Genomic DNA, 27,579 nt, shown 5'->3' with positions numbered 1-27,579 from the left:
CGGGACAAAAGCAATTGGAGCACACAATAACACTGGCATACATTTTCTAACAGCACTTGTGGGCAAGGGAGCATAATGAGGAATAGATCATTTGAACGCTTGGATGAGACTGGACTAACCTCAAGGATGAAAAAACGAAAGACGTTGGTGAACAACATCGTATCGCTGCTCCCATGCCCACTGAAGGGGCGGCGACGGTGCAGCTCATTTATATCTTGTGCGATGGTTGACGTCGATGCCGATCCGGGGTAGAAATCTTGCGAAGCGGTCACCAGCTGCGTCATGAAAGCATTCGATGGGCCGGCGGAGCATTTGTCGCTTGACGCCGGCGCACTCCCGTCGAAAAGCGCCGGTGGGATTCCGTCGTAGCACAGAACTGGATCTGAAGCAACGCTGCCAGTGAAGAACACCGGACACTGAAGGATGAAAAAACGAAAGACGTTGGTGAACAACATCGTATCGCTGCTCCCATGCCCACTCTAGGAATCCTACCCCGTATTGCTTCTTATCTTCAATACCTCTATAGCAGAGGAGGTGTCCATTATTCAGCAACGTATGAGCCTCACCAGTTCTTCTAATCTCACTAAGGCCAATGATATCCCAAACAATGTCTGATAATTCCTCAAAGAGTCCTGCTAAGCTAGCCTCACTCGAGAGGGTTCGTGTATTAAACGCTGCAAGTGTCAGTTTCCATTGGCGGCCTGTCCGGATCCAGAGGTACTTAGCACCCTCTGCTTAGTTATAGGTCTGACCGCCGCCTTGGTCAGGTGCTACGCAGCTGCTGGGGACTAAAGGCCATTGGGTAATTGAGTGAGCCATGTGGCATGGGGTGGCTGAATACTGCACCAGGGAGGCCAATTCCTGTTCTGGTGGGGGAGTATCTTGATGAAGCTTAGTGGACCTTCCTAATTTGCTTGTGCCTGGATTAGTATAACCCCACTTGTTCTCGGCATCTATTGCCGGTGGCAGGCGTCACTCCAACCCTGCAGATGCTGTGCACAGTAGGAGGTGAATTTCAAGCTCACCACAGTAAAAAAAAAAACTTTTATAGCGGAATTCAACCTTCCGGCTATAAAAACAGAGTATTCGACATAGCTCAATCAGCTAATCTCCCAAGCGGCGAGGCTATACCTTCTCGCCGAAAGTACAGCCCAGAGCGCCCTACGTGCCTAACATTTTTTTTTATTCCTCAGGGACAGATGCCTTTAGCTGATCGCGATGGGTAACTCTATATAGAACGATTTCTGAACAGTTCTGGCCTCGTAGTTCCGGAATCGCACGTTCGCAGTCGGTCGTGAACCCGGCTAGGTATATGGCGTCTCGGCCGCTTTTGACAGCGCTTAGAACGTGGAGGGGTAAGATAACGGCGGAGCACTGATCGCTTCACTCCCTGGAAGGGAGACTAGACACGGCGCACCTCCATCTTCCGTTCTTTTGAAAGCGGAGCCGAGGAGAATGGATCAGCTGCTCAGTCGTATGCACACACGCATTTATTTATTTATTTATTTATTTATTTATTTATTTATTTGTTTGATATTTATTTATTTATTTATTGTACCCTCAGGGCCATTGGCATTGGAGAGGGGAGTGGTTAAAGGCATACAAAACAAGAAAAAAATAGGAACTGTGATACAACGAATAGGAGTATTGCAGTAAAAAGTTAACAGGTGTGTCTACTCATACAATATTAGCTAAGGCGTTCTTGAAGAGCTGGTAATCTTTGATGGCTGCTGTCAGTGCGGGAAGGTGATTCCACTCTGCTGCTGTACGAGGTATAAATTACTCAAAGAAAGCGTTAGTTATGCAAAATGGGACACCGACCTTGTAGGCACGATCTAATTGCGATGATGGGTGACGTAGGGGAGGTATAATTCACTACGCAAGTGTGGAGGATTAAACATCTTATGGAACAGACAGATACAAAATCCTTTGCGATGTGAGGCTAGTGATGGTAGATTAAGGCTTGATTTCATTGAAGATATGCTAGCGGTCCTGTTATAGTTGGAAAGAATGAAGCGAACTGAGTTATTTCAGACCATTTCTAGTGAATATATTAGGTTTTCATGATGAGGGTCCCAGATGGATGCGGCGTATTCTAGTTTCGGACGTAATGACGTTTTGTACAACAGCTGTTTGAGGGATGAGGGCGCTTCAGAAAAGTTGCGGTGGATGTAACCAAGCATACGGCTACCATTGTTAATTACGTATGAGATATGTAGAGACCAAATGAGATTGGAAGTGATGTGTACACCAAGGTACTTGTACGAGGCTACAGGTTTTAAGAGGGCATGATCTAATAAATTAGTGGGGATGCTGTTGCAAGTTCTGGATACGCGAAGAGATTTACATTTAGTGATGTTAAGTTCCATTAGCCATGTTTTACACCACAATGAAATAGCGTTCAGGTTAGACTGAAGAGCGGTTACATCATCACTGCTTGTTATTTCTCGGAAAATAACACAGTCATCCGCAAGTAAATGGATATGAGAGGAAACAGAAGAAAGCAAATCGTTGATGTGAATTTGAAGAAGAGGCCCGAGGACGGAGCCTTGTGGGACACCGGAATGAACAGCGTTTGAGTGAGAGTTAAGATTATTAGCTGACACGTATTGCGAACGGTTACTAAGGAAACACTCAATCCAAGCAAGAAGTTTGGGGTCTATGTTTATGAGCTGTAGTTTGTGAAGTAGTAGTTTGTGACACACTTTATCGAAAGCTGTGGAATATTCAAGGAAAATGCAATCTGCCATTGAACGTATATCAAGAATTAGGTTTAACTTATGTATGAAGGCAGCCATACTGTGAACTTGAGAAAAATGAGTTTGACTCAAGAAAGTTAGCAAGCTGTAAATATGGGATGTGTTCTAATATTTTGCATGGGATACTGGTTAGTGAAATAGGCCGATAATTGAGAGGAGAATGCTTGTCACTTGATTTATAAAGTGGAATCACCTTACCAACTTTCCAATCAAGGGGCAGGTATCCTGTGTCAAGCGATTACTGAAAAGTTTTCCTAGTAAAATAGATGAATAAACAACAGTGCTGTGCAAAAATTTCACGGAAATTAGGTCATAGCCGGGAGCAGAGGATAGGCGCAACGATTTAATCATGGTTTCGATGCCACATGCTTCAATTGTAATTGGAAATATAGCCTGGTAATCATAACAAGGTGCAGTGGGTGGGGAACAGTGCAGGTTGCAGAAAAGTTTTGGATAAATGTTTCATAGAGGACAGACGCGATATGATTACAGGGTATCGCATTCCCAGAGTTATCTGCAAGAATTATAACGTCATCATCATTTTGGTTAATAACGAGCCAGAATTTCTTTATATATACACCTGTGTACAAGAAAACTTTCTCTCACGGGCGAATCGGAAGGCTGCAAACCCGGATTTCTCTACGGCATGCAGCTCATAACGCGCTACTCTCATTTAAAAATGATAATAACAGCAATAAGGTCCACTATGTGCTCACTTTCACCACAATAGTGGCCCATCTCAGTTGGCACGCCTTGGCGGCGCATTTCAAGAGCTTCTTCTGCCTATTTCGAGAACCTTACATGCCTAAAGATTTCCTTGATTTGTTCGGGATAGATGCCTTTAGCAGATTACGAAGAGTAACTCAATATAGAGCGGTTTCTAAACGGTTCTGGCCTCGTAGTTCCGGAATTGCATGTGCGTAGCAGTTCGAGAACCCGGCTAGGTATAAGAAGAAAAAGAAGGTTATTTACCACATAAGTACATTGATGTAAACAAACTGGTGGAGATGGCAGGATAACAGCTGCATAACGGCACCCTGACTAGTCCCACCTCCCCGTGCACAACATGCAGCAACATGGCAAGATATTAGATGTACATAAACTTGTGGCAAGGTTAACATATATATCTATATATATATATATATATATATATATATATATATATATATATATATATGGGTATATGGGTGTATATATATATATATATATATATATATATATATATATATATATATATATATACACGCGTATCCACATATGGAATAGAATCATACATAACAACTTCGAAATGACAAAGAAATACTTTTCAAGTGACAAACAGAAAAGTTAACATTCACATACATTTTTGCAGTAATGTTTTCTTCGATATATGATGTATGTTTACATCACTTAGATTGCATTTGTTAAGTGTTGAGGGAAGACAGTAGGGGAGTTCTTGAAGGCCATAGTTTGTCCAAGGGCGTGAGACTTCCCAGTTTTCAGTGTATCGATTTAGATGAAAAGAAGGATTCCGCTGCAAGTTCGCGATGTTTATGATATGATTAGTATCCTTAATCGTGTCATGTTTAAAAGAACACATAAGTTGATACTCGTTAAATTTTAAGTTTCCGGAATATATCACGCGGATGTGCATTGTAAGGCAAGTCTTAAATAGCATGTAAGGCATTCTTTCGAAGTGAAACTAAATTACCTAATGATTTCCTTAGTACTATTTGACCCGACGAGGTTACAATAGCGCAGGTGAGAAGCAAATAGCGCATTATAAACCGTAGGTTACTGTGGTATTGGTAGTAGCCTCTGGCATCTGCGCAACATACGTAACACTTTACAAAGTTTATTTCGTAAGTAATCGGTGTGGTGGTCCCATAGCATCAATTCATGAAAGATAACACCCAAAGTTTTTGCTGTAGCGGAAAGTTCTATTTTCGTGTGATTGAGTGTGAGGCACAGGGTGAGATCACAAGGCGTGGACTTCGCTCTAAAGAGGACCGCTTTTGTCTTGGAGCAATTTAACTGGAGATAATTTTTGCAGACCAGTTATATATTTTGTCAAGTACTTCATTTGCAAAATTCATGAGTTCATCCTCCTTATTTTCTGAGAAGAATAAGCTAGTGTCATCTGCATAAATAATATAGTTAATCGAATCATCAATATTCACAATACACGAGAAGAAAGGGGGTTAACCGAGGGGCCCGAAATGCGAAGGTTGTGGGTTCGGTTCCAACCTGTGGCAAGTTGTTTTTTTCATCCACTTTAATTCCCATTAATTCATCGTTTCATTATTCCATTTTATTAAGCACAAGTATTTCCCCCTATGTTGTGCTTGGTGTCAGTGTTTGTTGGCTTCTTACAGTATTCGCAATGTCATTTATATAAATGATAAATACAAGAGGTCCCAATATGCTACCTTGAGGCCCACATTGCGTAATCAGTTTAAACGAAGATAATTTTCTATTTATTGATACCCATTGCTTTCTGTTGGTTATCTATCTGCTAATTAAATCTAACACTATTCCGCGTGTACCATAACAGTTCAATTTTTCTAATAGTGTTCCATGGTTAATTCTGTCAAAAGCTTTTGAGAAATCAAGGAATGCTCTCAATGTTAGTTTTCTTGTCTTTATATTTTTCAAAATTAGTTCGTTTTGTTTAAGAAGAGCAGCTTCAGTCGGAGCTGCCTGACCTGAAGCCAAATTGACATGGTGTTAGAATACTTGTTAAAGAAAGCATTCATCTGAAGAAGAATAATTATTTCTAGACCGTTTGAAAACAGCGGAAGAATTTAAATTGGTTACTTAATTCGTTACTTGAAATTGGTTACTTAAGTTTTCCCTTTCTCCGCCTGTGTACACCACAGCTACCCTTGAAATTTTCATCTGATGAGGAAAAATGCAAGAGGTTAAGCACATGTTGTAAATGTGAGTGAGGCAAGGGGTGAGCAGGTCAAGAACAAAAACAATTGGTTGTATTGTACCCTCTGTTTTAGTTCGCCTAAAATTTTTGAACACATTTACAACTTCAATGTCATCAGTCTCATCAAGATACAAAGAATGTGTAAGGGGACTGGGCAAATACATCAAGCCATCTTGATCATAAGTACTTTCAACTAGAGAGACAAAGTAATCATTAAATTTGTTGATGAGCGCTTCATCTTTGAGAACCTCATCGCCAACCTTCAGCTCTTGGTATGGTAGTGGCGGGTTGCCCTTATTATATAACAGAATTCAGCTTATTCCAAGCCTGTTTTGTGTCAACGATACAATCGAACACGGAGTACTAATAGTCGGGTTTTGCTTGCTTTTGGAGTTTAGTCATGTTATTTGGATATTTTTTAAACTGCTTCAACTCATCTGGCTCACGGGTATTCAAAAGCGCATGGTACAGCCTATTCTTTTCTTTTATCATTTTGATTAGCTTAACGGAGATCCATGGCTTGCGAGTGTGTTTAAGTTTTTCTATGTGCCTGTAAGGAAAGTGGTTTTGGTATACTGTGCACACGATCTTAATGAAACGGTCATAGGCGTTATCAGGTGATGAAGAGTATGTCATCCCAGCTCAACGAGCTTATTTCGTCACGAAATCAGGAAAGATATTGTTAATTAATGTCTTGGAAATAAATGTCTGCTTTCACGGGGTGCCTCGGTTTAATTTGAATCGTAGTAAGTAGGCAAAGTGGCAAATGATCATTGATAGTGTTACTCATCGGATCATGGTGTAGTAGGTTAGCAGAATTTGTTATAAATAGATCTATCAAGGTTGCTGTAGCAGCTGTAATGCGAGTTGAGGTAGTTATAACATATGAAAGGCAATGCGAAAGAAGTAGATTTGACAGGTCAGTTTGTTTGCTGGTTTTTGTGAGCATGTCAATGTTCAGATCACCTCCGCGTACTAATGTATAATTATTACCATTAACAAACCAATAGAATTCATCTAAACTTCGAAAAAAATGCTAATGTTGCCGTGAGTAGGTCTATACACAACTGTAAATAGAGAGTTTTCGAATTTTAAACCCAGAATTTTAATCTCTTCACAGCGCCGACACCATTCATCAGTACAATAACGGCTGATACTTGTGTCCACTTATATGCATACACCGCCACCTCTAGTTTCAATATTTATGTAGGCCACATTATACCCATCAATAAGGCGTCTCGGCTGCCTTTGACAGCGCTTAGAACATGGAGTGGTGACGTAATGTTGGAAAACTGGTCGCTTCTCTCACAGGAAGGACGACTATATAGACACGGGGAACTTCCATCTTGCGCTCATTTGAAGGCGGAGCTGATGAGAATGGATAAGCTGCTCAGTCGTATGCACAAACATATTGTAGTTTACCTTTAGGAAGCAATTGAACCCACCTTCCCGTGATATATACATCTCACAGAAAGATTGTTGGCGCTTGGTAATCGCTATTCGCATTGTTATCAAACCTGTAAAGCTTCTAATTGCGATCGTACACTAGTCTAATGGCACTCTCTCCAGTTTCGTCTTCTTCCACTCTAATGCTTGTAGAATTTGTTTCGCTGCAGGGCTCGATGCCGTCAAGCACATAAACTTGACCCGCTACGTATAAGCGATCAGCGGATCTGTGTTATGAATCTCAAACGCACAGCTTTCTCACGGACCAAATCTGAATATGACGTAATTTCCAGCCACGTGTCGTAAAATTATGCTTTACCATATATCGCAAGTGGACAAGTGAAAATCGGTGGCCATTCATTTTACATTAAGCGGAAAGCGGGGAAGTCAAGAGATATCGACCAAAGTATATGCGAGATCCTATATCCGTTGTCTAAACACCATTTTCAATGTACGCCTTCCCGCGCATTCTTACATCACGCATAAAAGTGAACGTGGATGCATACAGCTAAGTTTTCCTTTCTTTAAAGGATAAACCCGTCGTTTTCTTTAGCCATAGTAGGTTATTATCATGTTCAATTCCATGGCTTTCATAGTCCTACCACTGGTAGGGGGTTCAAAATGTTTATAAATTTATCAATAATTTCAAATCACCAGTAAAGAAGGTACCGAAGCCGAAACGGGTAGCTGCTTCGTGTGACATCTAGGATCAGTGGAAGACATACGATCCTATGCTGCTCCAACGTAGACATGCAGAATGAACGCTAAGCACGCTATACACCTTGTGCTAATGCCAAAAAAAAGCTATGCTGACGATGTCTTCTGACCACACAGGAAGCTTATCCAGCTCTTCCGAATGAGACAGCGCCGATATAAGCGCACAAATATCGCAGTTTGCTTTCAACCCGCAGCCGCCCAGCGAGGCGGCTGGCGAGCCCCAAGCTCAACGCATTGTGCTGCGGGAAGACGAAGAGAAGCGCCGGTCCTCACATCTGCCAAAACGATGATTGTGGGCCGTCGTCTCGTAGAAAAAGGAGCCACCTTCGTCGTTTATATAGGCGAAGCGACGGTGTAGACTCTAACGTCACAAACACAAGGGTGGACGGTAACAGTGGACATGAACACGTGTGCAGCCAATATTAAAATTATTTTCAGGAAAACTAAACGAGTTGCAGTCGTATCGTTTGGCAAAGACAATCAGAGTGAGAAAGAGAACGTATATTCAAAACTTTATCATGGTCCATGGACATAGAAAAATCGCTGGAGTTTCCTTTTAAGGTACATCTCAGTATGGTTACAAGCGCTTTGTCTTTTTTTTCACTAAATTTGATTCACCATTCGGCCATCATCAAAACTCGAAAGAGATTGGGAGAGACAAAAAGAAGTCTTTTGAGCACAAAGTGTTGTAGCACTATTTTGAATAAAAAGAAAAGGTTCTAAATTAGGACAAACTTTACTCTGCATTCCTACTACAGACACAATTATACTTTCTATATAAAGACATTTCAAACACCAAAAGTGGCACAGATGCGACATTGCACACATTGTAAAATAGCTTGTACCCTTAAACGCGAATAATGGTGTAAATAGGCCTATAACTCACACCCTTACACCATTTTTTAGTGTAAGGATGTGAGTTATTGACCAATTGACAACCTTATTCACTTTTTGAGGGTATAAACTGTTTTGCAGTGCATAGTGCTATTTGCATGACACACTGTCGGGCGCCTCGCAGCGGGGCGAAGGTTTTTTTGGCGACTGCACAAATCGTAGCCCTATATTGCGATGACCGATATAATTACAGCGGAGCTATTATACGCCAGGTTCTGTCGGTTTGTGTGCGTAGGCAAAAAAGATGACAGCCACCCCAGAGCTAAAAGAGCATAAGCATAAAGCAAAAGCGAATCACCGGGTATGCCCCAGCTGCGTTAAATCGCGAGAAGTTCCACAACGTATTGTGATCAAAAATACCGTAATTAAAATGTAAAACCGGAACACAGTTTAGTATGGATTGCGGTTTGTCGTCACGGGCTCTATAGGCGTACCACCGTAACCTTATCCCAGTTCCTTTTCACCCGTACCAGGAGTAGGCCCCATTCCGTGAGGACTGCGGAAGAACAGCGCGCCTACAAAGAACACCGTCGTGAACAGAAGCGGGATTGAGTGCGGCAACGGCGGGCGGCACGTAATATACGGACGAAGATCATGCCGCGAACGCCAAGCGTAGCACCTTTGTTTGGATCGCCCCTACTGACTCCACTCCCATCGTAATTGTGGGTGATTTGCAACAGAGGCATGTCGCGGCTGAACGGAAATTGGTTCGTGGCGTTTCTTGTGAAAGGGCTCGGCATTCAATTTTACACTAACATCAGTGTGCCCACGACATGACATTTTGTGTATAGACCTCAGTTTGGCCTAGAACCTTTCCAGTGTTGCCATAGACCCTCTGCCCGTACATCTAAGCGATCATAAAACAATAGTGATCTTGGTGACCGAACAATAAATCCATAAAAGCCAACAAAAGAAGCTTTCACATAATAAAAGCATTCAGTGTGCCATTTAATAAGACAACATAAAAAATTCCAAATTATATGTGGTGGGTCTTTTATTTTCAACTACCATATTTATTATCAACATATTTATCACTCCATATACAGCTCTGCTAGCCATCCAGCTTCACGGAGTGGAATGGCTCTGAATTTTCGTTTTTCATCCTTTTCGTCCGGCGTCATTAGCTCGGACACCGCGGAGCGGCTGCTGTCGTTCGGACTGGCTACACTACGCGACGTATAATAACACACCGAAGAATGAAAAAAATAATAATAGCAATAAGAAAACAAAAGGCAACGAAAACCGATCACTGTTGTCAATTTTTCCCTATGGAACTGCATCACTGCCCTAAGATATTCCCAGAGGTATGCAGTACACGAGGACAGCATGCGATTTCGTTCGGTTTTTAACTCCAATTCAACTTCTATTTGCGTGGAGTGCTTTTTCAAAAAATCACCGCCCAAGCACTCCGTACAGATGATTAACCAGTGAAGCTGAAACGTGGGACCCGGTGTTTATGACTTGTTAAATTCCTATGTTTGATGCAACGCCCGCTTCGTAGGCGGCCGGATCTTCGGTATGCAGTTGCTGCTTGAGCTCGGCTGCACGAACCCGTTCTTCTGCCCGACCTGTAGCATCGGCATGGCGTAGACGAGCTCGTACCCGGTTCTGTTCGCGGCTTTGCTGATCGAAAGCTGCCTGCTCCTCAGGAGTACGTATGACGCGTGGCCTACCCATTTTGGAGTTCGAGAGAAGCTGCTGCGCGGGCACTCAGTTGCGACGGAGAGCAACGACGTCACTAGTGGTGCAGCCACTCACGCGCCTCTCTCTCATTCTCTCTCTCACTTTTTCAAACATGCGCATGGAGTTGCGCTGGAAGAGTTTTCGGCGTACCCGCGATGGACGGACGAATCGGCTAGCGATTTACAGCTTGGCTATAAAACTGGGCAAGGTATATATATATATATATATATATATATATATATATATATATATATATATATATATATATATATATATATATATATATATATATATGCAACTGTTCCACGCCTCTTCTACGGCGGACACTGTGGTGTCGGCGATATTTCACAGCAGCAATGTTCGTGACGCCGTGACACGTGGCCTGAAAATTTGCCTCTGCACAAGGCGACCTAGTCCCATCACTGCAGCGCCGGAAATGGTCGTCGCCTGCGTGATTTCAGCAAAAACAAAGCATGCTTTTCAAGACATATCGCTTAATGGTCCTAATATGGCATCTCCTCATAAACAATCCTTGCGTGTGGCGTAAATGTGAGGCCCAGATGCCACCACAGCAGACAGAAGGCACTTGCGCACGCAGCTTTTCGGACAGTTCAGTATAGACGCATTTCGGCTATATATAAAATTCGGATTCGTTCACTAACCTTTCAGGCCAAAGACTGCGCATTCAACCCGAAGTTTTCTTAACAAATTTATGAGGTATATGCATGGAGTGCTGCGCGCTTCGCATCACGGTACAAACACTTCACGATCTCTTTTACTGAGTGCTCTATTCTCGGAAAGGACTGAAAAGACGCGGCATTAGTCCCGTTTCGTGAGCACGCTCGTGCGTTGCAGCGTGTTGAAGTTCTTACAATAGTGCCGCCTATATTCAGCAAATGCATGGATCGACGAGGCTTGCATGTTGCGGACGTCAATATAGGCATCAAGCTGCAATAATAGACATCGGGGCTTCCAGATGTGTGAAGTCGATGAAAAGGCTCAAGTTTTTAGCAGGAATAGTTGCGGCAGTTTCCCGGAGTATGGCTCAGATACTCAAGCTGCCCGTCCACGCTTAGACAATGAAGGAATATCGCACCACGGCCACGGTGATTCGGGTTGCAGTGATGTGCGGACTCGTCGCACTGGACCAAGTCATGGCATCGGTCGCGGTAATGAAAGTTTCAGTAAGCGAAGGTAAAAGCTTTGTCACTGTTTTCTCCGTGCACGCTCGCGTTTTGCTGAAGCACATATGCGGCGTACTCTGTATTGCTGTGGTGCGGCGGAACGAGATATGGTGTCCACACACAGGAGGCTGTCAGCGGTCAGCGTATCGCTAGACGAGCAAACGCTGCTTGAGCGAGAAGCCCAGAAACAAGCGGCAAAAATTTTCAACTAGGCGAACTGACTCAAAGGCGGCTGCTATATGCCGGTTGTCCCATGTAACTTGAGCCAAACTTCAAAAGTATGTAAGTGCCGTGTAGATGGACAAACCATCGTAATGTTGTTCGTAGTCACTTTTATATACCCATACTTTTTTTCGCATTCAGTCTAATTACACAATTAGCCTTCATTATATATTCAACTTCTGAAATACAATCAGATGAAGAGTATCAATGGGAAAATTGTAGAGCAACTTTGTAAACTTGCAATCAAACTTTGCACTACGCAACACGTGGTACATAATAGTGATTTTCCAAGCGTGAGTGCCGCTAGTGGCCAGACGCGGGGCAATTTTTCGCGTATTCGCGCACTTCTACTTTCGATGTCTTCTTCGCGGTGTATAGTCTCAGCTACTTCCAAACTCGCTACGCATCAGTGTTTCTCGAATGCCGGAGTACGCGCATCAAAGCATGTGGACATTACGCTACGAATTAACAGTCAGCTACTGGTCTATATGACTGATTTAAACTTAGCAGAGTTCTGTAATAGGAAGCGGTCAGTGTTTAAGTAAGCTACAGAGGGAGCTAGCTGGGAGGCCAATTCTCAGCCTTCGAAAATCGGATAGGAAACGCTATGCAATCTATGTCCTCTGTGTGACGGTCGCCAAAAAACAGTTAAAACAAATTACAGTGGCTTCCTACTGCACCCTACTGAACAAGGCTGTGATATAGAGAACCTAAATGTAAGTAGGTATTTGAAGATATGAGGCCTAGCGAAAAGAAAACTGAGCTTCATTGTAAAATTTTGCGAGCCCGTAGCCGTATAGTCGGCATGCAGATAACTTCAGCCACGCAGGTCTTCTATGAAACTTCTGCGTGGTTATACGTTTTCTTCGATGATATCCTTAACAGCGCCACCGCTTCAAGTCCATTACTGTCCTCCTGGCCGGCGCGGAAAAAATGTTTTTGCCCAATGTCGCGCAGTAATACCACGCCCGATGTCCCAATCTCTTACTTTTGTTTGCGTTGTCGTTCCTGGTTCAAGGAATGACAGCTGGAGCCTCGTATTTTTTTATGGAAGCGCTCGAAGTAGCCGTGTCTGCGTGGAAGCGCTCGTCATCACCTGAACCGCACGGGGAAACACTGCCTGGACGCCTGCCCTTTGGTGAAGAGGCACGAAGTGCATTTCTCGACAGAAAAAACTACGGCATATGTTAAAGTTTTCTTTCCCCGTGGATGAAAATCCAATTGCCTGATCCCGTTTCTGATGCTCTGCAAGTTCCCGTTGGACCTGTCACGATATAATCCAATGGAGCCGGCGAGCTTGTTCTGGCGTCTCCACCAGGAATTCGAAACAATAGACTAGGGAGCATTATTACTATTGCTCTGCAAAGTCAGACGCTCCATAAATTAACAAAAAAACTGTGATGCGCCTCACAACCAGTTAAAAATTGACCGAGTTCAAGGCTCCCGAAAAAAAAAATCACTATCGTGTGTGGACAAACTATGCGGCAAACTTTTTTTTTTTTTGCAGTAGTACATGCGACAATCAAGAGCCATGAAAAACTACCGCACCGACAAAGCCGTCAGAACTAGTCGCCTGTTCGGTGTCATTGCAGTTATGTGAATGAAGGCAACAGCTAGGCTGAAATCACTCGCACGTAGACGTCATCCTACTAGGTTATTTATTTATTTATTTATTTATTTATTTATTTATTTACTTATTTATTTATGTATTCATTTATTTTTACTAATATCCCAATGTATTAGGGCATTGCAGGAGCGCGTAAAGTGTAAAAATACTAAAACGGAACAAGAAAATAATATTCAGCATCGTTAGGCATCTTCATCGAGTATAATAGAATGCGATTAATTTACTATAGAGCGTCCTAGAGAATTCATTAGAACAGTTTACTCGACATTGAACTTTACCCAATATCATAACCAAAATCACGAAAGTTTGTCAGTTGTCCGGCCTTTGGTTATACCCTTCGCTCTCACCTAACAAGCAGCAAGCAGCAGCTTCATCTTTTTTTCCGTCTTCCGTGAAAACATATCTTCATTTAGATGATTCAAAGAAAGACCACACGCCTCACTGGGAATTTGTACACGAAATGCATGGAACACACAAAGCAAAGCATGCGATGTTGCTGCTAATAAACGTGACAAGTGCGCGCTTTCATTCGCGGAGTGCTGAAGGACGAGGTCGAATAGAGTTTTTCTCTCGTAAAATGGTTATCGCAGCCTAATACGCGATTCAAAACTTGTGCTGACCACAAGTCCTGATATTTCACTCTTTCGCGCCTAAATACTTCGTTTGTATCGTCATAGCTCACTCAATTATTGCGCCCATTACCACTACTATGTCTTTTTTTGCCTGTGTGAATTCAACGTTATTATTACATTTGACAGAGGTAATTGATCGACCACCGGGTGAGTCCTGTATTCGCTCCGAGGTCATGAGTTACAGTAAGGTTGTACACTTTGTTAATTATCGCTTGTCGAACGAATTGTGCACCACTACCGTGGCACTATCAGGTGTAACAAAAACTGGTGTCCTTTTTTCTCCCCACCAAAGGGCACTGCCTCTCTCCCCATGGAAAGCTTGCAGCCGACCAGAGCTTCACTCCTCCGGGTGACTGCGCTCGTGTCACCTGCGACGCCGAGAACGAGATGCTGCACATAGAAAGGTCAGTCCCGAGTACTGAATCCCCAAGTGCCCCGAACGCCACCTGGAGTAACGTTACTGGGCTGCATAGTGAAAGAATGTCTTCTTGATATGTGTGCCTCCGGAAGCTCTTCGAGCATTAAGTTGCGCTGGTTGGAAAACTTTCACGGCGTTGAAAGTAAGTTATAGGTCGTATTTATTCGCCTGCCCGAATGAGAAAACTTTGTTTTGCAATTGGCGCCACGTACATTTCATGCCCAGCTTTTTGTCCCAATAATACTGTTTCTTTTCCCCCCGCTACCTTCCTCTCAGAGGTTTGGGAAAAGCGAAATTTCTGAGTGGAATCGAATACCAATAATCAAGAAGATCAACCTCGAAATATTGAACCGAACACGGTACATGTCTCATTTCGAAACGAGGCCAAATATAAGGATTATACGGAGTGCATCAAGTAAAACGAGAAAAAAGAGACGAAGGAGACTAATTTACATGGTTTGATGTAATTTTGTTTCAAACTAGACGTCTGGTCAGGTAAAAGCTTGTAAGTAGGAGACAATATGCGTATATGGCGCACCATCACAGTGGCAGTCATAAAAACGTAACGCTTTTGGTCATAAAAAAACACAGCGATAGCACGCCACTAGATGTCTGTATATATTCTTGTATGCTGTTGAAGGGACAAAATGAAATACTACACCACCGGAAACTATTTTAAAGGGATGTAAGCATGGCAAGATTGTACACGCAGCAAGTTGCTTTGCCTACATCGCGAAAACAAATTTATAAGCTACCTAAGTAGGAAGCATCCTAATTGAATGGCGAAATTACCTTACAATTACAATTACGAGGAGTTGGCCTAATCCATGCGTTCGCTCAGCAACTGGGGCCTCTGCGCAGCAGCCGCGGCATCCCTGCAGCAGAACCATTTGGAACAGTCGTCACTTGCGCCTACCCTTTTCCATGCAGACTGGAATGAGTGCTGATATCTCTTTTCTTCGATAAGAAACGCATATTCGACAACTTCTAGTAGTTAAATGTCGAAGAGAATAGCAATGACCATTCAGTTTGTATTCGAAATTTCGAAACATCGGATACCCCTACGTCTTCCCGTGGAGCATTTACGCCCGCCATTGTCCTTCCCATGCAAAGTACCATGCAGGCGCGCCAAGTACACGGTCGCAGTTTGGTAAAAAATTCAGGCAGAACTCATCTTACAATGGCTGCCGATGGTTGTGCGATCATTCAAGCAATGCAGCGACACGCCATGTCGCAACCACCGAAACGCGTCACGCATGAGCCGTGTACTGTAGCCGCACTCCTCTCTCACGCTTCCATCTGGACCCGTTGCGCCGTCTAGCGGTGGGCGCGCGAAGTCACCGTCTTTACACGTGGCCTCCGTTAATTTCAGCAATGGCACGCCGGGGCGCGCGAACGCTGAAAAAATAAAATAAGTTTATCTCTTTTTCAAAGCAGATTGTACTTTGCCTATAAATTTATGGTTTCGCCTGGGTCGGTCAGTCGGTTACTGGGCGAGTTCTCGCCGAGTAGGTTTGCGTTCAGTCAAATATCACGAGGCGCGTCCGGTGGCGGGATTCGAGCCTCGGCCCCCTACAAAGCAACCCGAAGGTCTAACCATTGGGCCACAACCACACTTTCGTTTTTTTATTGCAGGGAAACAATGACGTAATAGTGACCACAGGTCAGTAATGACGCAAACCTAAACACAAAAAAGAGACATGAAACCATTAAAGAGATTCACTAAAATGCTCGTATATCCCGCGTATTTGAATTATTTCTTCCTGGAAGGTGTTCTTCGGTGCTTGGGGTGGTTCGGCATGCCTATCTACTCGTATCATTCTTGCTTTCCAGACATTATGCAATCAGATAAGAAAAATTATATTTTGTGGCAACCTTCCGGCCTATCAAGTTATATTAGAGGCCTTGATGGGTCAGAACCTCACGTCCGCTACTGCCGGGACAACAGCAACTACCTGTTTGCGATGATCGCCGCTTGTTGATGATCGTGATTGCCATACTTTCGCACATACCCACTACGAGGGCTCGGCCAGGAACACTGATGTCTAGTAGTACAGATCAGCGGCCAAGGAGCGTTTGTCTTGACTATGATGATGATGATTCTCATTCTATGGCACATAGCCGCAACGGGGGCTGACCAAGAAGCGGGTGGGACATATTGCGCAAACACCGACTAGCTCTTTGAGTTCATCACCGTGTGTCGATAACGATTATGATTTCAGTACTATGGCCCATATCTACAAGGGAGGATCTGCGAAGAAGCATGTGCGCGTGTTGATTATGATTATGAGCATTTACACACAATGGCAACATACCCACAACGGGGGAAGGGGGGTTGGCCAAGAAGCGGGAGGTACATATCGTGCCTACGTCAACTAGGTTTGAAATGATCGCCGTGTGTTCAAGATGATTATGATAGCCATACTCACACTGAGGGATCGGCAAAGAAGCGTGTCTGCGTGTTGGTTACAATGCTCATGATAATTTGCATAGAATCGCACATGCCCACAACGACTGATTGGGTGAGTGCATGCGTGCATGCGTGTGTGTGTCTACATCTGTGTACGTCTAATAAAAGAAGCGGAGGTTACTTGCCCAAAAATAGAAATGCATGATCGAGTAAATAACAAACATTCACTTATTAAGTTTTATGAAATTACCGTATGGCTCCTATTGCAATTTACAAATTTTAGCAGTGGAGTTCAAGAAACGGATCCACTTGGAACAAATTCTCAGGATGTCACCAGTGTCAAAGATGTTAATTTGCAAACATTGCGGAGAAATGCAATGGCGTTCAAGTTACTTTTGTGCTTCAATGCATAATGCAACGTTTTGTTAAGAAAGTAAGCGGAACGACATTGCATTTTTTACCGCAAGTTTGACGGCGCAAGTTTAATGACACACAAGTCTTTTCAACTGGATATGCCTTGCAGCCTCACCCGCTAGAATTTGTAAATTGCTATACGCGCCAAAGGTAATTAGCTAGAAACTTAACGAGTGCATTTTTGGTAATGATTTAATAGACATTTCAATTTTCTTGCCACTAATGTCCGCCTCTTTGAGTAGACTAGCCGATGGCCTAGCAATGTGCTATCTGCCACAGACAATTTTTAAGGACTCTTTAAAGAGTGTTCGCTGAAACACCTTGTACATATATTTATTTTACTCGGCAACCATTCGGTTGTCACTCATACGTAATGTGCGATGAAGCCTTGACGCGGGAAGTTTCTGAGAATTGCTTTTTAAAGCGCAGGTTTTAGGCGCCCGTTGCTACGAGGAGCGTCAGCGTCGGCCTCGGCGTAACCGAGCGAACGAGCACAACGAAAGAGGAAAACGAACGCGGAGCGCAGGGGGGTGATGAAAGACACGAGGAGGAAAGCGGAGAGGGGGGTGCAGCGCAACCAGGAGGTGGAAAGTGGAGGAGGCATGGCGAAAAGGGGCCGGAGCAAAGCGGAGTGCCGGCGCTATCAGGCATGCGGCCAGCGCGGAAACAATGCGCTGGCGCGGGCTTCGGGCCAACTGCGCATGGGCTACTTCGCCTGCGGCGCCGTCCGCCACCGCTACAGAATGCGCTCAGCGCCAGCCGCGCCTTCCGGTGTCTATGCTTTCTTTGTGAATAACGAGCGACGCAACCGGGGGACATGCTTCGTCCACCGCTGCTGCTAAAGGTGGATACACACGCGAGGGCAAAATCCCGCCTGCTCCGCGGACAAAATAGTGACGTCATCACTTGAATCCGTGCAGCCGAGTTAGGTCGCATTCCCACAGCCGGAGCGCCGTTTGCGGAATCCGCGTGCTTACTCTCGGCGCCAACGCCACGCACGTTGCCAAATTGCTGGGTACGAGTGCGCATTTCAAGATAGACAGCTATCGGAGGTGGCGTTTGTCCGCGTTGGCTGTTGTATTCGAAGTGAGTGAAGACGGCTAGGTGTAGGGTGTAAAAAGAAAACGATTATGCTGGAAGAAGCCACGGATGTCGAAGAATACGCTTTGTGTTCAGAGCTTGCTTTGTGAAGATCTACTCGAGTGTGATCCGGACGAATACAAGCGCCTAGTGCGCGTCAGCAGCACGCAGTTTTTCGAACTTCTGGCCCGCGTTCAACATACAATCGAGCGGCAAGAAACCATCGTGAGATCATCTGTGCCAGCGAAGACACGGCTTCAAATCACTCTTCGCTTTCTCGCCGCAGGTAAGCACTGGCGTTTGCTTCAATTTGAAGTATCAAGTGTCACTTTTCATGAGGCGCGCTGACTTTTAAAGCAAAGGCATCCCCCAGCTTTCTCGACTGTGACTGCTGCCGCTCTCTTGGGAAGTGCGCGTTTCACGTCGCGTGTAATGTGCGTGTGCACTTATTTCCGTTAGCCCGTGGACGCAGGAATAAAACGAAAAAAAAGAACCAAACCACTCTTTAGCGTCCTAGATCTCTGTGTAGTGTGTACAATGACAAACACATCTTCGTTGTGACGTGAATGCCCTTACCTCTCGCAATGAACAGTTCGTGTATTGCGGCGTAGATATAGCAAATGCTACGGCGCATCAACAGCACTAAATTGTTTTGACCGGCACGGCGCATGAACATCGTATAAACATGTTGCATAAGAATGTTGGAAATATGGTGAAATAAAGACAACTGTGTGCATGGAATTTAGTTTCATAGCATGAAAATAGCAGCTTTATAAGAGATCCGCTTTCCACAGATTCCAGTGTGAATATCAGATGTGCATATTTTATTCGAATGCGGAGTTCTGTCTCTCTTTGTTAATTTTTGGCGTAACCAACAATTTCTTGTTTTTCTTTTTTTAATAGGAGAAACGCACTACTCCTTAAGCTGACAGTTCAGGGACGACACTCAACTGTAAATCAGCTCATAAAGAGAGATGTGTGGCAATCTACCTGGAGCTGAAAGACGAATTCTTGAAGACCCCCAAGACTGACGGAGAGTGGTCTAGAGCCATGCAAGACATCAAAGAAAAGTGGCAGTTCGCCAATTGTATTGGTGCGATAGATGGAAAGCATGTGTGCATCATCAAGCCAAATATTCAGGCTCTTTGTATTTCTACTACAATAAAACCTTCAGCATAGTGCTATTTGCGCTTGTTGATGCGAACTATATTTTTCGCTATTTGGACATTGGCGCCCCTGGTTCACAAGGCGATGGCGGAATTTGGCAGTCAACACCTCTGCGAGAAGCAATTGATGAAATAAAATGCGGGACTGCCCAAAACCTAAAAGTGGCAAGTTCGCCAGATCTTCAAATGCCCCCGGTTATTGTAGGAGATAATGCTTTTCCTCTAGGTGAAAATTCCTGAAGGTGCGGCGTTTGTTCGCGAAAACCGTTTTTAGAAACTCTGCAGAGGTTCAATCAGATGAAGAAAACGAAATGGTTCAAATCTAGAAGAGCATTCCCAAAAATGAAGTAAATGTTTCGGCTACATGGTTGATATTGAACTGGTAACGTGCTGCTGACCACAAAAGAAGAAAAAAGAGAGGCAGGGCTGAGCGCCGAAATGACAGAGCACCCTGCCCTCTCTTTCTTTATTTTTTGGTTACGCAGCACGTCATTATCCCAAAAATGAAGTTATAGCTAATAATACACACCGACAGAGTAAGGCGCTGATTCTGCATGCCTCTGAGCCATTTCGAGAGCGATCTCTTGCCATAGCCTGTTACGCAGCTGCGCGCTTGCATAATCGGCGAGCTCTATACTCAATAGCACTGCGAATCCATCAACAAGAGCAAAAAAGGTACCGGTTGCTTCGTCACTTAGCATTTTCTTGTGCACCTCACTCATGTTGAGGTCACGCAGGCTGCGCGGTCTAAATAGAAATGCGCGCGCAACCACGACTCGCCCTTCCCGCTGCACCACAACAAAAGCACAAGCGGTCGCTCCTGCACACTCCTGCACAACAAAAACACACGTGGCATCAAGCCACGGATGCATCAAGCCAACAACACGCCACCGTAGCCACGCCAACCCGTCCAATGTTGGCAGATTTGACGCAGACTACGTTAAATTGAGGCCAGACGACCGCCAAACGGACGGATGGAAATACCGGCGAGCATTTTCAATCCGGACCGCGAGCGGAGGAGGCCGGACAAGGCGAGGGCGGCAAGTTTTGATGACGCGCACGTCACGTGATGCGCCATCCGCTGCGAAAATTCCTCCTCCGTCCGGTCGTGTGAATGCACCTTAAACGAGCTGCCCGAGCAGAGGCTCAGCGCCACCGCCGAGAGCATCTTGTTCTTCAGAATCAAATTGTTTGCCGTAATATATGGTAAATTGATAGCACCACACCGCTGCGCTCGAAATTCGCATTAGGCAGTATCGTAATCGTCGGTGAACGGCCTTTTATATTTTTTTGCCGTATATCAATAGAAGGGGTTCATTACTTTTCTTTTAGTATTGCCGAAGAAGTGACGTCACCAGCGTCACATTTTGTTGTTCAATTATTATGGCCGACCCCGGGAAAGTGGTGGGGGGCGGAGGGGGGGGTGCAAGGGCGAAGCTGTGTTGGAAGGCTAGATTCGCCTGCTGCCTCCAACGTCCTCTTCCTCCTCATGAGGTGGTGACCTTACCACGACAGTCTCGTGGAAGTGGTGGAAGGAAGGGCAGAGCGAACCAATTGAGTTTCGAGCTTTTAACTGCTTTTGAAGCAAAATGCGATAGGAATGTTGTCTAAACAATTTTTGCGTTGTTTCAAAGAGAAGCGAGCTCTAGCAAACATTTACTTCCTGCTTTGGAAAGTTTCTGTTGGTGACATTGAAGGCAACATCGTGGTGCTTAGTTCTGGGGTGAAATTCCTGGCCTCAAACAGGCATAGCTTTCTTAGCTCCGTTGCATGTTCTGCAGTCAGCAACTGTCAAACGGCTTTCCCACCTCCCGAAACCGCTTTTCCGCAAGCAAGGCCTTTTTTTTACCATTACACTCGTTGCGGGGGAAAAAGAACATTCTCATATATTTGCGAGAAGCGTAGGGGTTTCAATTGTTGCTGCACCGAGCAATATGCACTCACGCGAGCTCTAAATTGACATCTCACGCGAAGGAATGCGGCGACAGGCTTTATGCGAAGATGCGCGTAGACATTATGGAGACGACAGTCGGCGAGTGCAGCGCGCTTTTATTACCTGTGAATGAAGAGCGCGCGATCAACGCAGTAGCGCCTGCAGTCACTAAGGATGCACAAGTCACGCCTTTGGCGTTAAGGACCTCATAGAGACACGCACGCTGTTGAATATGCAAGAACCGAGCCACCCACTTGACAATGTTGAGACTGCTGTTACTTCTGCTGAAATCTCTTTGCTTCGTCCCTTCAGTGTTCTCTTTCCAGCAGAGATTTTTCATTTCCATATACCTTTGAGGATCCCAATAAAATCTGAACAATATTGTACTTCGTACGCACAGTGTTTTGAAAAGCACGCGAGCACGCTCGTTCAGTGCACTCGTTCAACGAGTTGAAGCGGCACAGCTTCTTACCAGCTGCGCTATAGGCCACACGTCGGCGTTGAGAGATACGGCGCGTCGTTCTCATCAGCGCCTGCCAACGTGTTTAAAACTCGAAGGTACAAAGAAGTTCCTGTGAGGTCACGGCCAACACGGGCCTTTGAATAATGATGTACTGTATACACTATAGTCGGTGGGCTACCATTTGCGCTCAAGCAACAGTGCCTCGGTGAGTTGGCCATTGGGTAACAGAAGAGTTTGGAGATAAAAGTTAAACTCTGCGTGTGAACCTCCAGCAGGACCGGCAGTTCGCTCTTCATTCACGTCGCGCAAAAGAGGAACTCTCAGAAACTACCAGCATCACGGCTTCATCACACATTACTTATGGATGGCAAACGCATGGTTGTTGAGGAAAAAAAGAGATACATTCGAGACCGTGCCACGAACTTCCTTTTAGTCTTTCCGAGTAGGACTCGGTAAGCGTTTGCGAAGCAGTGCGGCAGAATCTTGAAAGCACACGACTGCTACTTACTTGGACGGAAGGATGCTGACGCAGACGCGCGATGAATCTTGTTGAGATTCGTTTTGATACTCTTAGAGAAAATGCGAAAGCGTGCCCAGAACCTATTGCTGTGAGCGATACTTCTTTCCTGTATTAACAAGAAGTGCGGTATTGCAGGTTTTCAAGAACCAAGGAGGCTGGCAGTTATAGGGAAATCAAATAAAAAGAGAACAACATGAAGTATTTCAAATTTTTGCAGGTTTACACTTATTTTGTACATTGAAGACAATTTAGGCTGCGGAACACAAACGAACCGCTTGTGTGGCCCACAATTAAAAAAATATTTACCAGCGTTCCGTGCCAAATTTTCTCTACAGCTTTATAACGAAAGTTCAGATAAACGAAGCATATCAAGCGCGTGGTAGTCTGTCTTCCTGTGTTCCAGCGTTTGAGGTCAGCGGTGTTTCGTCACTCTTCCACGAGTAGAATGGAAAAACAGCGCATGCTGTCCACAGAAACTACAGCTTAGAATAAATAGCGGGAACAGGCCGGCTATTCCCCGGTGTCAAATTTCTTAAAAGTCACCAGCAAAATTATTAAGAAATAGCCGATTCTAAGAAGTATAGGAGCGAAATGTTGCGTTCCTTATAGGGTGCGGGCAGCGTGAGGCTATCGCTACAGCCTGTCATCATCATCATCATCATCATCAGCCTGGTTACGCCCACTGCAGGGCAAAGGCCTCTCCCATACTTCTCCAACAGCCCCGGTTATGTACTAATTGTGGCCATGCCGTCCCTGCAAACTTCTTAATCTCATCCGCCCACCTAACTTTCTGCCGTCCCTGCTACGCTTCCCTTCCCTTGGGATCCAGTCCGTAACCCTTAATGACCATCGGTTATCTTCCCTCCTCATTACATGTCCTGCCCATGCCCATTTCTTTTTCTTGATTTCAACTAAGATGTCATTAACTCGCGTTTGTTCCCTCACCCAATCTGCTCTTTTCTGATCCCTTAACGTTACACCTATCATTCTTCTTTGGATAGCTCGTTCCAGCTTGTCGCCAGTACCCAAAAACTCTGAATCTCTTCGGCGTTGTTTAGCGGGCCTGTTGGTTGCCTCGCATGGAGAGAGTGGGTCGCTGCTCGGCGTCCAACGATTTTTTTTTTATGCGATAGCATCGAATGGTTCATTGGGCGAGAAAGCCGGTGTCTGCAGTAGCAAAACGGCTCCTAAATTCCCAATGGCTGCAACGCCACGTCACACGCCCGCCTCAACGGTGGAGAGCAGGTGAAACAGAACACCTGCTGCCGCGCCAGGTGTTGCGTGAGGGGAGAGGGCATACCCGGAACTCCACGTCACCCTCACTCTCGGAAGCCTGTGTGGTCCGCGCGTTCTTGGTCTGTGCAAGCTCTCTCCTTCATTCTAAGTTCGCCTATGTAATCGCTATAAGGAAATTAATGTATTAAAGAACATAATAAATTGGAAAGAAAAACGTTGACGCAGGGAGCTTCGAAACTGCGGCCCCAGGCTCATAAACCGAGCGTCTTCCCCGGTATTCTTAAACCCGCCTTCACTCAACGCTTCTCCTCGACTCAGCCCAGCCGAGGCGACGGGGCTTCCTTCACTCAAGGCGCCGTTGCGTTTCATGAACACTACTCCACCTTTCCTCCGCCAAGAAATGCATTGAAAATGCGCCCTTCACTCGAATGAAGTACACCTACCGAGAAAAGCGTCTGGTATCGAGACTATTCCTAAATGTGCTGATCAAAACTACAATTATTTAAGACAAATATGCATTTCCGTTAATTCGTCTTCCTAATCAAACGACTACATGGCGCAATGCACAACCTAATCTCGGCAACCCTGCCACAGTGAGCATTCGACTGATACATCAAGCGGGAGCTGTGTTTGAGGTCTGGCAACAATCGCACCCCAACAGCTCAGAGCATCGCGCATGGCTGAAAACCATGGAGGAAGGAAACTGAGGGGTGGCCCTACCCCCTCCGCGCGCTAGGAGAAAAGTGTGAAGGAAATGACGTATTATGTTCTCTTTTTTGCTGTTTTTTTATTTCTTTGCTGTAGCGGCCACGCCTTTCGGGCCATAATGGCGGCTTTGTTATTGTTCTGTGCGCTCACACGTGTTGCTCCGTAGGTTTCGTACCGTGGCAAAGGCGCCGTGCGGGCCGGTTTGCGTTGGTCTCCGTGTTTTGTTGCGCTGCGTTATCTGGACCGTGCTCTACCGGATGTTGCTGTGGCCAGGTGTAACAGGAGCAACTAAAGTTCGTGAAATTAACGTGCATGCAACGCTGTACGCAATGTAGCACGCGACGGCAATGGCAACGGACGAAGGAATATCCGGGTGAAACTTTGCCCTCTTCGGCGGAATCATGCTAACGTGCTAACGATTGTTTAGCATTGCTGCGGAGCGCGCGGGTCGGAGCAATACGGCTGCGCGCAGTGCGGCGTGGTTTCGCGAGAAATGTAAACAAGAGAGGAGAGCTGGCCCGATAGGCGGAGCAACGCCATGAGCAACGCCAACTTCCGGCTTCACTTTGGCTTCACAAAGAGTGACGTCAGGGCCTCTCCTCAGTTTCCTTCCTCCATGCAGAAAACCAAGAAAATTTGCGCCGGCATTTGTCCGCTGCTCTCTGTTTCCTAGTGCTGCATTAGTGGTTCACGTTGCGGTTGTTAATTGCGGTTGTTCTGGGTGATTTTGTCCGTGTGTGTATGGTGACCGAGCCGGATTGACTTCGAAGGAGGCCACAGATGGAACGGCCGATGGGCAGCTTTGTTTACCTTCCCGTTTCAAGACCGATTGGTGCTGACACTTCGCTGAAAGCAACAAGAGGACAGAAAATACGGGTGAGGGAACCATTTTTGCATAGAAGCACATTATGTTGATGTGGTTTTCGCAAGGTTGCTGCGGCGCTGTTGATGAAACGTTTCCAATGTGCTCAAGCATGACTGTTGTTCATGGTACGGGCATTAACACCTGAAGCATATTTGAGGCAGCATAAGCTTGCGGAAAACATCTTTTTTTTTCTAATCGGAGCTTGTGGAAAATTTGGCACGACAGTCTGTTATGAGTTCCGCTTTTTAAAACAAAAATGCAGCATGTACTCATCGGCGCCTATGTCCAACGACCATTCCAGCATCGCGCATGAAATCTTTCAGTATTGAGGAGAAGCCGTTATAGTATACATGTGGCAGAATGCATATGATTGTGTGCGTAGCACCGGCAGGTTGAAGAAGAGCGTTTTTGAGTCCTGTACTTTGTTTTAGAAATCGGGGTGGTTAGTCGGTTTGTTCAAATTGTAGAACACATAATCAAAGAACCAGCACGGGTGCCTGCATTGCCAGTGCTTCCTCACTTCACATACAGGCTACGCAATGTTTTAATCTTCTGAAAATTCACTTGTCAGTAGTTCATCACCAGCATTAGTGTTCTTTCTCCTTACCTTTTTCAATGTGCTATGTGGTAGCATCTGATGCATGTTCCATAAACTGTGCTTTAGGTTCACGCTGTGGCCACATTTCTATAGTTGTGCTATGTCTTTTCATTTCCCTTTCTTAGGCACACTGATTTTACTTAGCGCACGAACGCCCTGTGTACATAATTTTTTTTGGCATTCTGGTGCAGGATCTGGGCTTTGGAAGGACCGGTTGATTGAAAAAATGAATGTCTATGCTGCACAGCAAGGCTTCTAGCCGACCTTAAAGCATCGATAGATACGGTGCCTGCCCTGCAGGAATTTCACCCGACCGCTTCCCTGAAACAACCTAGGTGCTCAAGAAGTACGTGACTAACCTACCCGGTAATTAGTATGTGTTTATTTTCATCAACTTTTGATAGTATTGATGTTACGTCTCCCTACATTGACAACATGGCGAAATGGACATTGTGTTATTTCGAACCACGAACATGACACAGCTATACCATAATGAAATGAAATGCATATTTTATTCCTGTTCAACTGTCATATCATATCACGCATCATATCATATCATCTTCACGCATGTCACAGCGCACCAGCCATCAACTCCAGGTTTCTCGTCCTCGAACACGAACTGTCACTTTTCAATGATCATTTTCCCTCGAGCTGCCAAGGACTGGAACGACCTACCCATTAATGTCGCTGCCATCACATGTCATTCACAATTTCTAGAAACTGTTGAAACTTGTATTTCAATGTAACACCTGCCTTTTCCTATGTTCACATGTTAACCACCCCTTATGTAATACCCCGAATGGGGTCTTTCAGGTAATAAAATGAAATGAAATTAAATATAAACTTGTTTTGGAGACCATATATTCATGATCATAATGTCCAAAGTCATCAGTTGCCCATGACGCTTTGCGATTGCGATGTGAGCTTTTTACTGCCCACAATTTGTGATGCAGCAGTTTCGTAGCATTTGTAACCAGCCCTCTAGTATGCTGAAGCTACGTTAGCATCAGCTAGTGTACATTAGGAATACTCCAAATTTTTATGGTTAATTGCAGCTTGTTTGAATTAACGGTAGTGGTGCACTCTATACTGTATTTTTCAGGATCGTCATTGTGACAGTCTGTATCATCATTTGGCCTAATTTGGGATCCTACAAGACACGCTGCTACCCTACGTTTTGTTCCTCGGTCAATTGGTGAACTTGTGCAAGCCCCATGGAAGCCAGCTGTCATCTCTATCCAATGAAAGAAATGAATTGTGGCGACTCTCATAATTCAACTTAAGCTGAAGCTATAACCATAGCAGAAGCAGCATATATTCTGCATGGGTTTACCATCACACACCTTACACACCTTCGGGTGCCTACACCCGACAGACTACTGTCTAGAATACAGGTGGAGTTTTATTCTAGAATATATTTGTAAGCAATAACACTGCTCGCGCTGTATTTGCCTACTATCAAAGTACAAAATGACGAGCATTATGTTGTCTCAGAAAAAATTGTGGCACTTGAAATGAGCAGAAATTATTAGGGGTACATAATATTTTAATAATATGGCTGAAGAAAAAGAACCTGGATAAAAAATACAATCACTTCAGCTACAACGTGTCTATGAAGGCAAATGCATGCAGTCAAACTGCTTTTAGTGGTGATGCTTGAGCTGATAGGATGTCAGATGCGGTAGGATAG

The 27,579-nt window shown here is 44.8% G+C and overlaps 1 protein-coding gene and 1 long non-coding RNA gene across 2 annotated transcripts in view; both read left to right on the top strand.

Annotated features, from left to right (window-relative positions):
- The first annotated feature begins 11,424 nt into the window (after window positions 1–11,424).
- Window positions 11,425–27,579, top strand: part of LOC139051783 (uncharacterized) — a 57,705-nt gene continuing 41,550 nt past the window's right edge. Inside the window, exons 1-2 of the mRNA XM_070528774.1 lie at window positions 11,425–11,607; window positions 14,371–14,482. Of these exons, the coding sequence (XP_070384875.1) occupies window positions 11,493–11,607; window positions 14,371–14,482 (227 nt within the window). The 5' untranslated portion in view covers window positions 11,425–11,492. The remainder of the gene's footprint in view (window positions 11,608–14,370; window positions 14,483–27,579) is intronic.
- LOC139051704 (uncharacterized) lies at window positions 18,424–19,584 on the top strand. Its single transcript, XR_011509502.1, has 2 exons — window positions 18,424–18,686; window positions 19,304–19,584. It is a non-coding gene; the product is annotated as an uncharacterized lncRNA (long non-coding RNA).

Source organism: Dermacentor albipictus, unplaced genomic scaffold (genome assembly GCF_038994185.2).
Source record: "Dermacentor albipictus isolate Rhodes 1998 colony unplaced genomic scaffold, USDA_Dalb.pri_finalv2 scaffold_14, whole genome shotgun sequence".
Classification (NCBI taxonomy): domain Eukaryota; kingdom Metazoa; phylum Arthropoda; class Arachnida; order Ixodida; family Ixodidae; genus Dermacentor; species Dermacentor albipictus.
The sequence above is the reverse complement of the archived record's forward strand: the minus strand, read 5'-3'. Positions and strand labels throughout refer to the sequence as shown.